The sequence below is a fragment of the Papio anubis genome, chromosome 8, assembly GCF_008728515.1.
Source record: "Papio anubis isolate 15944 chromosome 8, Panubis1.0, whole genome shotgun sequence".
Taxonomy (NCBI): Eukaryota; Metazoa; Chordata; class Mammalia; order Primates; family Cercopithecidae; genus Papio; species Papio anubis.
In genome coordinates this window covers 115,293,376-115,310,968 of record NC_044983.1, presented here as the reverse complement: position 1 = coordinate 115,310,968, position 17,593 = coordinate 115,293,376, and the positions used below count along the sequence as shown (strand labels likewise).

Genomic DNA, 17,593 nt, shown 5'->3' with positions numbered 1-17,593 from the left:
ATTTCACAAGCTGGTTGTGCCTCTGAGATGTGCCCAGGTATTCAGACTGTGGCGAAGGAGGGAAGGACGACATGGCTGACTGGCATGAGGGGCCCTGCATGCATTATTTCCTTTAATCCCTCAGCGACCCTATGAGGAAGACACCACACATATCCCTAGTTAACAGATGAGAAGGAAGCCCAGAGAAATGAGACAATTTGCCAAAAGTTACACGGGCATGAGGAGTGGAGCCAGGATTCTGTCTGACTCTAAGAGCCTAAACTAACTTCTCGTGACAGGATCACATCAGTGGTTGCCTCTGGTGAAAGAGGCTGACTTGAAAGAGGCACAAGGGGATCTCTGGAGGGACAGATGTGTTCTGTGTTCTGATTGAGAGTGACACCAGTGTGCACATCTGACAAACTTACCAACCTATACACTTAAAAGGTATGCATTATTTTATTTTATTTTATTTTATTTTATTTTATTTTATTTAAGAGTCTCACTCTGTTGCCCAGGCTGGAGTGCACTGGCATGATCTCAGCTCACTGCAACTTCCTCATCCTGGGTTCAAGCGATTCTCCTGCCTCAGCCTTGTGAGTAGCTGGGACTACAGGCATGGGCCACCACGCCAGGCTAATTTTTCTATTTTCAGTAGAGATGGGGGTTCACCATGTTGGTCAGACTGGTGCCAAACTCCTGAGCTCAAGTGGTCCATCCACCTCGGTCTCCCAAAGTGCTGAAATTACAGGCATGAGCCACCACAGCTGGCCAAAAGCTGTGCACTTAAAAAATGCCTTTCTTCCTCTCTAGGCTATAAATCCCATGAAGGTCTAATATAATGCCTAGCACATGGTAGTGGTCAGTGAATAGTGACTAACAAGGAACTGTGCACTGTTACCACTGTATTACTGAGGGCACCAGAGCCTGCAAAGAAGAAGAATCCCTGCAAAGGAAGGACACAGAGCAGAAAAGGGCTCTGTGCTGAGACCCTGAGAAGACACCCTCTCAGGCCACCACTTCATAGCAAAGTGGTCATCTTTCCCCTCCCAGTCATGCCCAGTGGTGAGCAGTGGCTCATTGATCCTATAATTTTCGTTAACTGAGAAGCTACAACTCTGCAAAAGTGAGACATAGCACTGCATATAAAACAACACCGTTTATCCCATATGACTCTCCTGAACTCCACTGGAAAGGAACTACTTTTTTTTTTTTCTTTTGAGTCAGTCATGCTCTGTGGCACAAGCTGGAGTGCAGTGGCACCATCTCGGCTCACAGCCACCTCTGCCTCCTGGGTTCAAGTGATTTTCCTGCCTTAGCCTCCCTAGTAGCTGGGATTGTGGGCACATGTTACCACACCTGGCTAATTTTTGTATTTTTTAGTAGAGATAGGGTTTCGCCATGTTGGCCAGGCTGGTCTCGAACTCCTGACCTCAGGTGATCCACTTGCCTCGGCCTCCCAAAGTGCTGGGATTACAGGCATGAGCCACCACACCTGTCTATAACTACATATTTTTAAAACATCACCTCAGGATCTATGTCCTAGGGGAAAAAAAAAATCACAGAGGGGATTTTCTCATTTGTGTGGATAGTTACTCCACAATTTGTTTATTCAGTGCCCAAATTATCTTGGCCAAATTAATTTCGGAACCTGGCCTCTCTTGGTTCAGGAGGAAAATTCCATGAAATAGACAGTTATGTTGCCATCAGAGGGAAAGATCAAAAAGCAGGATTTTGACATTTTTTTCCTTGCTATGAAAAATAAGAAATTTTGAAAAAGGAAAGAAAGGACATCATGGCCACTAATTCTTTATTCTGACTCAGACGGTTCTGTTTCTATGTAAATATGCAAAGAAACAGATAAACAGAGAAAAAAAGGCCCCGTTAAGTCCACATCCATCAATTCATCACGGCAGGAAACAAGAAAAGAAGCCAGGAGGCTTGAAATCCCTCTGAGACTTGGCACAGGGTAGCATGAAAACTTGAACACTGTTTCTCACAGGATTTAATTATTCCCATAAGAAAAAACAAACTTTCCAGAAAAGAGCAAGGATATCTTTTGTTCCTGATTTGTTAAGTAGGGCTCAAATTCCTTCAGAGCTTGAAGGCTGAATGGTTTGCTCTGACAAGTGTTTGATTAAACTATCAAAAATGAGGATTTGGGATTTTTCACTTGGATGACCCTGGTAGATCTAGTCCTGACCTAAGTGAGGAGCTGATGCCAAGAATGAAAATTATTTATTTGATCTTCTTCAAGTCAACCCAGGTGAACACGTGACCACTCCAACAAGAATACAAATTCTCTCTGCGGAAGACACAAAAGGTCATGCATCTATGAGCAGTTTGCCAGGGATTTCAGGGTTTAATAGAATATGTCATCTATTGGCCTCCACCTCATGGGTTTGCATTTTTTGAAATAATACAATAGGAAGCATGTGGGTGTTGGGGGAGATATATCAGATTTGAATCTAACTCTGACATTTACAAGCTGGGTGACCTAGGGAAAAGGATAAACTGGGTCTCGGTTTCCTCATTTGTAAAGTAAGGAGAACACTACCTACCCACCTTCAGCAGTTGTTGGAACAGTAAGAGTTCATGGGAACACAATGCTGGTGGTCACTAAGTATATTCCCTTAGCCTTTCTTTGGAAGTATCAGTTCATTGAATCATTTAGTAAATTTGCTTCCAGCACTTACTAAATGCCAAGAATTGTGCTAGGTATTGAGAATATAGTAGTTAAGACAAACAAGGGCTCTACATTTAGACAGTCATTGAAAACAGATGGACAAGTAACATATATACAATCAGATTCTAAAAAATATGATGGAGACAATAAGACAGGTGTTACAGACTGAACGTTTGTGTATTCCCAGAATTCATACATTGAGGTTGGTTGTGATAGCCTAAGCTTGTAATCTCAACACTTTGGTATCCTGAGGTGGGCAGATCACTTGAGTTAAGGAGTTTGAGACCAACCTAGGCAACATGGCAAAACTCCATCTCTACAAAAAGTATAAAAATTAGCCAGGCGTGGTGGCATGATGTGCCTGTGGTCCAAGCTACTTGGAAGGTTGACAGGAGGATTGCTGAGTCCAGGAGATGGAGGCTGCATTGAGCCATGTTCAGGCCACTGCACTTCAGACTGTGTGACAAGGTGGAACTCTTTCTTTAAAATAAATAAATAAATAAATAAAAATTCCATGGCCAGGCATGGTGGCTCACACCTGTAATCCCAGCACTTTGGGAGGCTGGGGCAAGTGGATCACTTGAGGTCAGGAGTTTGAGACCAGCCTGACCAACATGGTGAAACCCTGTCTCTAATAAAAATACAAAAAAATTAGCTGGGCGTGGTGTTGCACACCTGTAATTCTAGCTACTTGTGAGGCTGAGGCAGAAGAATCACTTGAACTCGGGAGGCAGAGGTTGTAGTTAGCTGAGATCGGGCCATTACACTCCAGCCTGGGCAACAAGACCGAACCTCCATCTCAAAAAAAAAACAACAAACTTTTTTTTTGATACATTGAAATTCTAACCCCCAGTGTGATGGTATTAGAAGGTGGGGCCTTGGGAGGAAATGAGGTCATGAGGGTTGAGCCCTGATGAATGGGATTAGTGCCATTATAAGCAGACTGGAGAACTTGCTCTTGCTCTGTCTGTACTATATCACTGTTGTAAGTTATTAAGAAGTTATTTTAGGCAGATAGAGAGGAAAAGGGGTCCTAGGGAAGTTTTCGTTTTTAAAGCAGCTCTTAGAGCCAGGCCAGCAATCTTTAATATGCAAATGGCGGCCATTAGAAACTGGGTCCATCCAAACATGGCGATTCCCTGGCCTTCTTGCCCTTGCGACACACATTGCTGGCAACATGGCTGCCCCCACCTATCCCAATGTGTGTAGAACATCATGGTGCCCTGCATTTGCATATTAAAAGACTAGGGTGGGAGGGCCAGCTTTTTCGGGCTACGTGAATGACATGCCTTGTCAAACCAATCCCCTGAGCCCTGTGCAAATCAGACACCACCTCCCCCCGCCTTCTTATAAAACTGGCTGGTATTTGTGGCACCTGGGGTCTCCTCTTTCGGCTGTGGAGCCCCCCTCCCTCTGTCTCTGCACAGGGGAGCATCTATTTTTGGCATCCTCCCATTTTTCTTGCCTACTAGACTCTCTACTCCTTAAAACCACTCCACACGTGGCCATGTCGTTTTTTCCAATTTGATTCAAGACAAAGAACCTGGTGTTCCTCCACTCATTGGAGCCATATCATCATTGTTGGGATATAGCGAGAAGATGACCAACTGCAAACCAGAAAGTAGACCCTCACCAAACACCGAGTCTGCCAGCACCTTCATCTTGGACTTCCCAGACAAATGTTTGTCATTTAAGCCATCAATTCTATATAGCAGCCTAAAATGACTAAGACCACATGGTGATACGAGGAGAAGTAATTGGAGAAAGACAGGAGGAATATCACAGGGTATTCAAGGAAGGTTTCTCTGAAAAATTAACATTTAATCTGAGACTTGAAGGACAACAATGGAACCAGCTATTCAGCCCTAGGCAGGAGCAAACCCAGTGTCTGGGAGGAACAGAGATAAAGCCAGGGAAGGAGATAAAGACATGATAAGTAGGGTCCAGATTACAGACTTTGTAGACCACAGAAAACATCTGAGTTTCTTCTTATTGTAATGGGGAGCCATTAGAGTATTTTGAGTGCCTGAGTCACTTAATTAGATTTTCTTTAATAGGCAGACATAGGCATAATCATGATGTACTCCTGAAATGTAAAAATTCTTCCTGACTAAAGCAGAGGATGTCTTCTAGAGGATCATGTAAAATAAGGTTATCATAGATAGTATGGTCCAGAAATGGGTTTAGACTTGATGTGATTTAAAAAAAAAAAAAAAAAAGATTATATCATTCAAGGTTGTAACATGAAACCAATGTTTACACAATATTCATTATACTGTAACCTACAGAATAGCTGTAGCTATTCTTAGCACTTTGGGAGGCCAATGTGGGCAGATCACTTGAGGTCAGGAGTTTGAGACAAGCCTGGCCAACATGGTGAATCCTTGTCTCTACTAAAAATACAAAATGACGTGTGGTGGCACATGCCTGTAGTCCCAGCTACTTGGGAGGCTCAAGCAGAAGAATCGCTTGAACCCAGGAGGTGGAGGTTGCAGTGAGCCAAGATCACACCACTGCACTCCAGCTTGGGTGACAAGAGTGAGACTCCGTCTAAGAAAAGGAAAAAAAAAAAATAGCTTGGGGAAGGAACTGGCTTCTCTTTCAAAGTAGCAGCAAAGAGATAAGAGACAGAATTTTTTCCTCCTGGAATGATTTCTTCCTCTAGGACATGAGTATTTGGATGCTGACATTAAATGAGCTCCTGTAGAGAAAGAGCCTCGCACGGCACAGGGTCAGGTACGTAGAAGAGACAGTTCCTTCTCTTGTTTGTTCCTTTCCCCTTTGCATTGAAAGGAAATCAGAAGCCCTGGATATAAAATTCTTCAAGGATGAGTGAAAAGTCATCAAAGGAAAACTGCAGGAAACAACTTCTCGATGTAAATGCATTGCATAGGTTGATGAAACTTTTGATGACTTCCATATTTCACGCTCCATTCTAGAATTGTAGTGCCAAACAAAAGTCCTCCAAGCCCAGGGTTTACAGATTTTATTTTTTTAAGTAAAAGAACTTTCAAAATAAGAATAACTCAAATTCAAAGATGCTGGGTCAAGCCTGGTCAACATGGTGAAACCCCATCTCTACTAAAAATGCATAAAATTAGCCGGGCATGGTGGCGCATGCCTGTAATCCCAGCTACTTGGGAGGCTGAGGCAGGAGAATCACTTGAACCCAGGAGGTGGAGGTTGCAGTGAGCCAAGATGGCACCACTGCAATCCAGGCTGGGCGACAAGAGTGAAACTCCATCTCAAAAAAAAAAAAAAGTAGTCATAGCAGAAGTATAAAAATTTCCCTGGATGGAGCAGCCACATAGGCCCAGATACAGGGCTCTGCCCCCATTCAAAACCTAGAGAAAATGAGAACTCTGACTAAAGGAAGAGCCCGACATTCAGTGTAGGAAGGGACACTGAGGCACTTTACACTACCCTAGGTTAGCTCTGGACAGTCAGAGATGCCAAAAGGAGGCATGTGCTCAGAATGTTGGACAATTTCCACCACCCAGACCTCGCAGGTTAATCAGTGCCCAACTGGGAGGATCCTTCCCACAGGGCACCCCAGGACCCTCTTGAGGACTACACACCTCAAACTCTGTAGTTTTCCGAGTTGAAGGTATCAGCAATGACAGGTTTCTGGGAACAAGCCTTTACGATTAGATTATACAAATGGCTTCTTTGTAAGTGAAATTATTCTATGACAAATGGTAAAATAGGAAAAAACTGAGTCAGTGTTTTAGGTAAGAAAATAATGTACAAAATAATTTCTAATGAATATAAACAGCTAAACTATACGGAAGGACATAGTATTTGCTGTCCTTTTAATTTAACCAACAAACAGTAATACTAAAAATGTATTCTCTGTATAGTCATGCACTGCATAATGATGTTTCAGTCAACTATGAACTGCATATATGATGGTGGTCCCATCATTTTCTTTTTCTGAAACGGAACTTCCCTCTTGTCGTCCAGGCTGGAGTGCAATGGTGTGATCTTGGCTCACTACAACATCCGCCTCCCGGGTTCATGCGATTCTTCTGCCTCAGTCTCTTGAGTAGCTGGGACTACAGGCACCCACCAGCATGCTCAACTAATTTTTGTATTTTTAGTAGAGACTAGGTTTCAGCATGTTGGCCAGGTAGGTCTCAACCTCCTGACCTCAGGTGATCTTCCCACCTCAGCCTCCCAGAGTGCTGGGATTACAGGCATGAGCCACTGAGCCTGGCCCCCCATCATCTTTTAAGATTATAATAAAGCTGAAAAATTTGGCTGGGCATGGTGGCTCACGCCTGTAATCCCAGCACTTTGGGAGGCCAAGGTGGTCGAGAGATCGAAACCATCCTGGCCAAAATGGTGAAACCCTGTCTCTACTAAAAATACAAAAATTAGCTGGGCGTGGTGGTGCACACCTGTAGTCCCAGCTACTTGGGAGGCTGAGGTAGGAGAATTGCTTGAACCCAGGAGGCAGAGGTTGCAGTGAGCCGAGATTGTGCCATTGCACTCCAGCCTGGGCAACAGAGCCAGACTCTGTCTCAAAAAAAAAAAAAAAAAAAAAATGAGAGAGAATGCTTTAAAAAAAATTCCCATTGCCCAGTGACATCATAGTTGTCATGGACCTTTTTTTATGTTTAGACACACAAATACCATTGTGTTACAACTGCCTACAGTATTCAGTGCAGTAACATGCTGTAAAGTGTTTATAGCTTAGGAGCGATAGGCTATATCTAGGTATGTGGTAGGCTGTGCCACCCAGGTTTGTGTAAGTACACTCCATGATGGTCACACAATTACAAAATCGCCTTAAAACCCATTTCACAGAACATAACCCTGTCATTAAGTGGCGACTTTATATTAATTCCAAAGCAGTTTGGCCAAAAGCATCTTCTTAGAAGAGTTTTAGGGCTATATCTTAACAATAACGCTGATAAAGATTCCTTTTGTGTGTTTCTCTTAAATGATAATATGTTATGTTAAACAATTTAAATAATCATTTTTTTCCTCTTGCCAGGTTTGTCAGAATTTTCAATATACTCATGTGTTTTGTGAATTTCTAAGAGGGGGATAAAGTATGTGGCAGTTCAAAACTGCTTTGATCAGAGAACCTCAGAACAGATGTTTTGCTGGACCAGAGAGCTGTGTAATAATACAATGATGGAAAGGCTGCTCTAATGAACTCTGTAAAGCTCTATAACATAAGAAAACCACTGTGTACCTCTGAAGAAACTCAACATATAAACCATATGAAGCATTAACTTATGAAATTGAAAAAATATATAAGGTAAAACATCAGTCAGGGTATATACATTAAAGAGTTAATCAGTTGACATTGCCCAGAATGGTTATGTATGTACATCAACAAAGATAAACTAAAATCAATTAATTTCACTGTACACTTGGCTAAACAAAACAAGGTCTTTAGTTGCAATGTAAATAAATTCATTGCTTTCCTCAAAAGAAATGTTCTTTAAGCCAAAGCATCATGCTAGTGAGTACACACTCAGAACAGAAGCACTGTGCCAAAATAAATTTATAGTAGGTACTTTATTGTGGAAATAAAATATAAAATCCTTCCCCAGCCAAAAGTTCCATTAGAAAATGAAAAATTCAGCCTCGGCATGGATGCAAATGCTTGCTTTTTTATGAGCCTGGCCAACATTCCTACTCTGAGTTGCTTTGGTGCTGTGCCCGCTGCAGTCTTGGGAAGGTAAAAGGGCTCTGCCATGCACTGCCTTAGCCAGCAGGGCTTCCATGGCTGCCCCCGAGCACAGGATCCCAGGGCCTGTGCCTCCCCGACATGAGTGAGGTGTTCAAATCAAAAGGCAGAGGCAGCCCCTAATCACACCCGTGCTGATACCTGGGCAGGCAGTAAAGGTGCTCTTCGCTTCCTTGAGCCATTTTCTGTTGCCCACTTATTTTTTCCAGCATGCAGACCAATGCCAGAGAGCTCATGCTGGAAATTCGAAAGGCGGAGATCCCAATCATGCTTATTGCTACTCTAGAAAAGGCTAATGGAAGAGGATGAAAGTATCGAATAAATGAACAGGGGAATGATCTTTAGCTTTTAAGCCTTCTGCATCCTCTTATAGTTTCAGATAATCAAGACAGAAATATCCTCTTATGAAACATTTCACAGGCAATAGAACAAAGCTGTGCTATATAAAGGTATATCAAAGCAAAAAACCTCAACATCCTCTTAAATAAAAACAATGTATATAATATATATACACACAAGAAGTCTAGAAGAATATAAATCAAAATGTTCATGGCTACATTTTATAGGATGCCAATTACACACTTCAAAGCTGCTTAAAAAATGTTAACAGTAGTCATCTCTGAGTTAGGGAAGATTAGAAGTAATTTTACTTTTTTTCCTGCTCGCATATATTTTCCAAATTTTCTTGACTGTATATGTGTCTTTTTTTTTCTTTTTTTTGAGCCAGAGTCTCAGGCTCTGTCACCCAGGTTGGGGTACATGGGTCTGATCTCAGCCCACTGCAACCTCTGCCTCCCAGGCTCAAGCAATTCTCCTGCCTCGGCCTCCTGAGTAGCTGGGACTACAGGAGTGAGCCACTACGCCTGGCTAATTTTTTGTATCTTTAGTGGAGACTGGGTTTCACCATGTTGGCCAGGCTAGTCTTGAACTCCTGACCTAAAGTTATCCACCCGCCTCAGCCTCCCAAGATGCTGAGATTACAGGCATGAGCCACCATACCTGGCACATATATGTATCATTTCAGTAAATACGTAAAAGTTATTTTAAAAAATCTTCCTTAATTCATTCAATAATGAATTGATGTTTGTGTAGCTCTTTGTACTTTATCAAGGTTTCCACACATTTAATCCATAAAACAATGGGAAATAGTATGACTGTCATTTCAGAGAGGAGAAAACAGACTCTGAGATGTTATAAAACTTATTCAAAGTCAACAAGCTAGTAACTAACAGGACCAAGATCTAGATCTCCAGATCTCTTCCAAATTTCATGGCTTTTATTTTCTTTTTCTCAATATTGGCTATGTCGTATGGTCTAGTATGTGCTACTAGATACATAAACCCCACAGGAATATACCTTGCACAGAATAGAAGCATTGGAGTTCTTACACAAAGATTTAAGCAAAGGGAAATACATAATTTTTCAAACTCAGTATTGGTTGAGGGGGAACATGTAAAACACCAGGGGAAGTTTGGAGACCAAACCTCCAAACACCAGGCAGGTAGGAAAACTTGCTCTCCTGGTTCCTGTATCATACGTGCTTGCCTTCATTTTAACCCCATTCAGAAAGGGAAAAGGAAATTTGACAAAAGTGAAGCCAAAACACTTAGGGAGAAAAAGCACACATGACATCAAATAATGAAATTAAGCTAGAGGTATTTAGACACCGCTAAATGTTGTTTTGTTGTTGTTTTGTTTTGTTTTAGAGACAGAGTCTCGCTTTGTCACCCAGGCTGGAATGCAGTGGTACGATCTTGGCTCACTGCAACCTCTGCCTCCTGGGTTCAAGCAATTCTCCTGCTTCAGCCTCCTGAGTAGCTGGGATTACAGGTGTGCACCACCACACCTGGCTAATTTTTGTATTTTTAGTAAGGACAGGGTTTCGCTACGGTGGCCAGGCTGGTCTTGAACTCCTGACCTCAAGTGATTTGCCCGCCTTGGCCTCCGAGTGTGCTAGGATTACAGGTGTGAGCCACCACGCCCGGCTAGATACTTCTAAATGTTTATTAGAGGAGAGAGAAGACCCAGGGAAAGGTTAAAGATTTTGGAGAACAAGAAAGAGAGGGCAGAAATAGAAAAGGACACAAAATAAGATGGGTTTGGATCCCTAGTAAGAACCATGGCCAATTTGGCATGAAGAACCCAAGACAGTTATAAAAGAGAGTGAGAAAGACCCATTAGTACCTTCATTCCGGCTGCGGCTGCAGGGCCACTGGGGTCTACAGCCTGGATGTGGCATGGCTTACTTCCTCGCACCACAAAACCCCAGCCAACCGCGTCACCAACAATCTGGAGAGGAAAACCACAATTAGCAAGCAGCCGACTGTCTCCGGCAATTTGCTTATTCTTCTGAGGGAGGGAAGACCAGCCCAGGATTAAGTATGCACTGTGACATATTTTCCTCTGTTTCTCTCTTCCCTGCCAGGGGATTGGAACACTGCTTCTATCACAAACCCAGGCATCTCCCTGTAGAAAAGGTGGTAAAAAAAAAATCTAACCTGTTTGGCAGAAAGAAGATGCTCCTGTGAGGGCATGATTCAATAAACAACTGGAAGATTTTCTTTTTCTTAGGCTGTTATACAATGTAATGTCAGACTCCAATAGAAGGTTTAGAAAAAGTCATAACATGGTTGAAATGTCTCTCCAGATACAATTTCTACTCTAAGTTTGTTCTTTTCCCCAGTATCCAAATGATACACTCTTGATCCTGCAATGTCATTAAAGTCTAGCATAATTATTTAAATTACTAATGGTGGGAAATGAAGAGACTTGGCTTTCTTTTCTTTTTTTTTTTTTTTTTCTTCTTGAGACAGAGTCTTGTTCTGTCACCCAAGCTGGAGTACAGTGGTGCAATCTCAGCTCACTGCAACTCCCACCTCCCGGGTTCAAGTGATTCTCCTGCCTCAGCCTCCCGAGTGACTGGGATTACAGGCACGCAACACCACGCCTGGCTAATTTTTGTATTTTTAGTAGAGACAGGGTTTCACCATGATGGTCAGGCTGGTCTCAAACTTCCGAGCTCAGGTGATCTGCTCGCCCAGCCTCCCAAAGTGCTGGGATTACAGGCGTGAGCCCTCATGCCCAGGTTAGACTTGGCTTTCTAAAAACACAATATTCTCCACCAAGGGGGGGAAAAATTGAAAAAGTACATAAAGTTCACAATGTACAATGTACAAGTAGACTGTAAACCAAAAGTTGTTTGGAATTAGAGAAGGCCTTTTCTATAGAAATCATTATTAGAGCTGACAGTTTCATTCCCTGGACAGCTCCTAGCCATGTCTTTCACACATAGCACAACTAAAACACAGCTGAAACACATTCACAATCAATTACTAACAATGTTGGCGTTTAAATTAAAAATCAAAAACAAATACTTTCAAAATACAATCTGCTCTCTCTTCAATGCTGGAGACTGAGGAAAAACAGGGAGAAACAGGGAGGTAAACGAAAATTTTTGTGGAAATGCTCAAGATTTTCAGGCACTTCCATTACTTTACAGTTTGCTGTTATTTGTGTATTATATTCAATTTCACTTCCGAAGGTACAGTTTATCTTTTCCTCTGGTACAGACGTGTTATCAGGGCCTTTCTCCTATTAACTCCTCAGCATTCAGAATGTGAAGCGGCCCTTAGCAAATGTTTGTTGCGTGACTGAGTGTGGATAGAATTCTCCCCCAGCCTGAGGTAATGCCACTAAGTTAGAAGATGAAGGAGAAGTAGAAGTGTTTTGAAGAGGGTATGAACGTGAATTTGAGGAGATTGACAGAAGGAGACACGGGAAGGGGAGTGGGGGTGGTGATGCTGAGAGGAGCACTTTCATTCCATTTGAAGAAATCCAATGCAGGCAGAAGGAACCTAAAGGACCTCCAAGAAGGGGCAGGCGGTCCGGAGCTGCTCACAGCAAGTCAGAGGCTTGTGTACCTCAAGGCATGCTCACATTGTCGAAGCACCCTGCCTACAGTAGAACAATTTATCCCACAGTTTCCTTTCTCTACCTTAACACTCCCCTAATGTTTTAAATAACGTCTAGAATTAATTATAATGCAGAAGGGATTATTGGCATCATTGGCACTTCCATTTGCCATAAAATTAATAATAATTTAAATGACTAATGGTGGGAAATAAAATCTAAAATTATTAGATTTTAAGGCAAATGCAAGTGCAAATGATGCCAATCTTAAAATTTGCAATTAAATTAGAATAAGCGCATAATGGAAATCTTTTCTTTAACAAAGAACACATTAAAAAAAATGTTAAATGCTATATGAATAATAAAGCATGTGAAGTCCTAATGCATCTTAGTGCCTTAAGGTCAAGAAAGCCTATTATCATAATTTTGCTAAAAACAAAAAGAAAACTAGAAAAACAGTTTTCAGGTCAGTCTATAAGCTACCCATTGACACATGCACACGGCGCAGAAAAATGGGCAGCACAGGAGAAACAGGCCAGACCATCAGCCTACCGTGAATGTCTTCCTTGCATACGGAGCCCCGGGAGTAAGGAGTTCCTCAGAGGTGACGGGTCTCTTCAGCACTGTCAGACAAACACAATGTCAAGACATAAGCACTTCCAAGTCCTCCATCCATGTATTCAGCAGCTATTTATTGATATCTCATAGGTGACCATCAGTGAGAAAAAGTAGCATAGATCCCTGCCTCATAGTTTATATTTTAGCTGAGTGGAGACAGAAAATAGCAGCAAACATACATAACCCTAAACCTACCTTACAAAGCTAAGGAAAAAAAGAAAGGGAAGAAAAGCAAGAATGCCGGGGGTGGGGATAAGAGGACAGGTCAATTTTTTCTTTCTTTCTTTCTTTTTTTTTTTTTTGAGACGGAGCTTTGCCCTTGTCACCCAGGCTGGAGTGCAATGATGCAATCTCGGCTCACTGCAACCTCCGCCTCCTGGATTCAAGCAATTCTCCCACCTCAGTTTCCTGAGTAGCTGGGATTACAGGCACCCAACACCACATCTGGCTAATGTTTGTATTTTTAGTAGAGACAGGGTTTCACCATGTTGGCCAGGCTGGTCTTGAACTCGTGACCTCAGGCAATCCGCCCGCCTCAGCCTCCCAAAGTGCTGGGATTACAAGCATGAGCCACCTGGCCTCATTTCCTTCTTAACACCTAGGACTGCATGTACACACTGCTTTCTGCCCTGAGTAATAATGCTAGTGAACTTTTCTGAGTATTTAACATGTGCTAGAGAGGCACCATGCGAGGTGATGTGAATATATTAACTCACTTAATCATCACAAGAATGAACGAGTTAGGATCGTTGTTATCCCCATTTTATAACTGCAAAAACAACCTTAGAAAAGTTAAATTGATTGTGTCCAAGGTTCCAGAGCTAATGGGTGGCAGAAGTAGAATCAAACTCAGGCGTTAGACACCAGCGCCCACACTCTCAGCTACTGTGCCACACTCACTCTGGGCCATGCTGTCCTGCAAGCAAAAGAAAGGGTCTAGAAGCTCAGGAAGATAGTGGCATGCCATCCTCCTCACATCAGCTCGCTGCTGTTGCCCACCAAGATAGCAGACAGCAGCCAGTTCCTGACTTGTGGCTGCCTAAAACCCACTGATAATGAACCTCCCCATCCATCCTGTGCTCACTAAGAACTGGAGAGGGGCTGTCATATCCTCCCCAAATAGCCAGGGGGTCAGGGGACAGGGACCATTCTAAACCAGCTCTGTAGACATCGTGAACTTGAAGTGCCACAGACAAACAGAAAAGGCCCAGCCACGGGGCCTAACCTGGTGAAGTGGCATCCTCCGATCCCCTTTGCTAGTGACAGTCAGAAGTCAGGTACCAGTCCTGGAATGAGTGTGCAGCAGACAAGGAAAGGGAGTGTGGGGAGAGGCCTGATGATCCACCAGGCAGCTGGGCCTTGCCCGCTGGTTACATGCGTGGCCTTCTGGTCTGACAAGCACCCTCTCAGTGAAAGGCAATCCAGTGCTTCTCGTTGAGGTGACAGTTTGCTGATCTTATCACCTTTGCTTTCAGAAATCTCATGAAAGTGAAAATTAATTTATGGTCGTTAAACAAGAGGGAGTAGGTCAAACATCAAGATGGAAATAGTATCTCTCAGCAGATGGATGGGAGAGAAGAAAAGTGGTCAATATTTGAGGACTGAGATCTTTTTTATTCCCTGTCAGATAACTCTCTCTCCACTCCCCAGAAACCCTCAGGGGCTTATGAATTTGGATACATGAATCACACTGTACTATTTGGCAGCAGTGCTGACCATTCATTTTAATGCACGTCTCCTCTTTATTATGTTGAAAACTGTAGAAACTTTGAGGCCCAGGAAAAGCTTTTTTCTTTTCATATCCTTGGAAGCTTATTTGCTTATTATGATGATACTGATAACATCAATGTCTTTAGTACTGTTTTTTTATGTCTGGCTTAGGGCATTTGTATACAGTACTAAAAAACATATCCTGCTATCTTTAGGATAATTAATTTTTAAATGCATCACTGTGAAGGCCTGATCATCTGCTTGAGAAAAAAAAAAAAATCACAGATGAGCTCACTAGGTCTTGGGAACCCTCTCAAGAGTGAGAGAGAAGCTTGTCAAACTATGGGTAAGACGTGGGATTTACAAACCACAGCTCAGTCCTGACAGCTCTTGTCCTTGGAGACCCACGAAAGGAAACAAGACCTTTCTCTTCTGCCTGCATAACAGTAAACTCTTGCCTTTGACCCAGAGGCAAGGAGAAAGAGGAAACAATACTAACCTACCTCAGAGAACATGGATTGTGTTGCTAATTTCAGTAATTCACACTTTTTTCGTATTCCATCATAAGCAATCAAAAACATGTAAAATGGTTATGGCACCACTGACCCTTCTATTGAAACTGAGATCTTTTGCTTTTAACTTTGAGGATGCCTGTCAGATTTCTATGAAGGCTTCAAACATCCTATTTCTAAGAATTCAGTTCTCCTTTTTCATTCTGCTTCATCAGCAAACTCCAGGAATTGAAAAACCTAGCACTCAACGACTCTTCAGCCAGTACAGTGTGGAAGCAAGTTTCTTCATTCACTTACAGGTTACATTTATTCCTGCCGCTAACTCTCCAGAAGGCAGCAAAAAAAGAAAAAAAGTTAGATCAGGAAAAAGAGCCACCTTCCTAGATAATAGCATTAGATGACAGGGTTTTCTCTCAAAGCCTTTTGAACCACATCAATTAGTCCTTATTCTTACTAACGTGAAATATTTTGTTTTGTTCTCCAAAGAGGTGGTGTATTCACTGAGTTGGGGGTTATGACCTGTCAGTCATCTTTGTATCCCCAGGATCTGATGATGAGGAAACAACATGAACAAAAGGAAGAGAGCCTCTTCCTTGAAGGTGACAAACTGGACAGGGCCTTAAACAAATGGGTCTGAGAGTGTTTTCTGGCAGTTGCTGTAGTGATGGACCACATGTCCTCATCCTGGCAAGGAGAACAGTGAGGACAGGAGATGGGTAAGGGATGGTGAGAAAGGGTAGCTTCAATGGATTGCCAGTTCCTGGGGGGTTAACTGATTGGGTGGAAGAAAGATTGTTTCTAAGTACATGTTCACCAACAATCTTTGTGCCTAGACTTTTTTCCTGGAATATAAAGGCCATGGAGGTTGAGGAGCAGATTTTGAAGCCACAAGGCACCCAGGGTCAATTCCAGGGATAGTTAGGTTTGCACACATCCATGCTTCTTCTTTAAGAGTGTTGGGCCCCAACAGATCTTTGCATCGGCTGCATTCGGGGGAAGTGCTGTTTCCCCTGCTGTGAACACTGTTACACACACTGACCCAAACCCCCTTCAGGGCTCAGGAACTCCTCCCAGCTCAGGGAGTGCTAATGGCATGGCGACAGCCCTCAGCTGCCTTGGGGACCATCTCTCTGAAGACAGCTGCTTCGCCCAAGGTCATGCCCTCCTCCCAGGGGCAGCCAATATCTAGTAAGTGGCCAACACGTGGATCTAAAGGCCCAGCCCCTCAACACAACTCCAGGCAACTTGGAAGGGCCATCCCAGCTCCTGAGATCTTATTGGGTCAATGACAGCCTTCACTGAGACTGGGCTACAACCCAATTTCTCCTTCAGCCCAATTCTTCCTTCAACATGTGTGGAACCCAAGAGCATGCTCTAACTTATTAGAACCCACACACTAGTCTCCTGCTATCTCAGATTCTGCTTCCCAGGGACCTGCCCAAGTCCCCACAGTCTTAGGAGTGGGGCCACCTTTTGGGCACTCACCGGACTTGGGGTTGCAGAGCACAGGGGGGCTGCTGCTGAGGGTGGGGCTGCTGCTGAAGTAGCCGCTGCTGCCACAGCTGCTCATGCTGCTCCTCCTCACTGCAGACACGATCTTGATCTCCTTGCTGGGGCTCACTGTGTAGGCCAGAGAACACACACAGTCAACGAGGGGATGGTCTCGGCTCACTAGAGCACATAGGCTTTCAACTGCAAGGTCCAGGGAGGCCAGGAAAAAGCACACTGGTCTTAGTGGCAGAAAAACAAGAGCTTGAGTTGCAGCTCTACTCTTACTTTATATTATATTATTTTATTTTTTTGAGATGGAGTCTCACCCTGTTGCACAGGCTGGAGTACAGTGACACAAACTGGGCTCACTGCAACCTCTGCCTCCTGGGTTCATGCAATTCTCTTGCCTCAGCCTCCCCAGTAGCTGGGACCATAGGTGCCCATCGCCATACCTGGCTAATTTTTGTACTTTTAGTAGAGATTGGGTTTCACCATGTTGGCCAGGCTGGTCTTGAACTCCTGGCCTGAAGTGATCCACCCATCTCAGCCTCCCAAAGCACTAGGATTACAGATGTGAGCCACCATGCCTGGCCAGCTCTGCCACTTGTAGCACAACTTGGGGTCACCTCAGGGAAGCTCTCTGAGCCTAAATTTCCCTGACTGTAAAGTGAGAACAATGTTGTCTTATAGGATTGTGCAAGGGGTGGGTTATATCATGAGCATGAAAAGATGATATTATTTCAAGAACTACCACATCCATGCTGAGCAGTCCTTGCTAGGATATAAATGACTTGCTAGTTACACGGGATGAATCAACAGTGAAAATAAATGCCTTCTGATTTCAAATAAAACCATTAATCAGGCCGGGCCCGGTGGCTCATGCCTGTAATCCCAGCACTTTGGGAGGCCGAGGTGAGCAGATTACAAGGTCAGGAGTTCAAGACCAGCCTGGCCAACATGGTGAAACCCCATCTCTACTAAAAC

At 43.3% G+C, this 17,593-nt stretch overlaps 1 protein-coding gene across 2 annotated transcripts in view; it reads right to left on the bottom strand.

Annotated features, from left to right (window-relative positions):
• Positions 1-17,593, bottom strand: part of DEPTOR (DEP domain containing MTOR interacting protein) — a 183,984-nt gene that overhangs the window by 35,663 nt on the left and 130,728 nt on the right. For both annotated transcript variants that reach the window (XM_031669716.1, XM_031669717.1), the window contains exons 6-8: positions 16,604-16,738; positions 12,831-12,901; positions 10,554-10,658 (exon numbers count right to left, since the gene is read on the bottom strand). In XM_031669716.1, the coding sequence (XP_031525576.1) occupies positions 10,554-10,658; positions 12,831-12,901; positions 16,604-16,738 (311 nt within the window). The remainder of the gene's footprint in view (positions 1-10,553; positions 10,659-12,830; positions 12,902-16,603; positions 16,739-17,593) is intronic.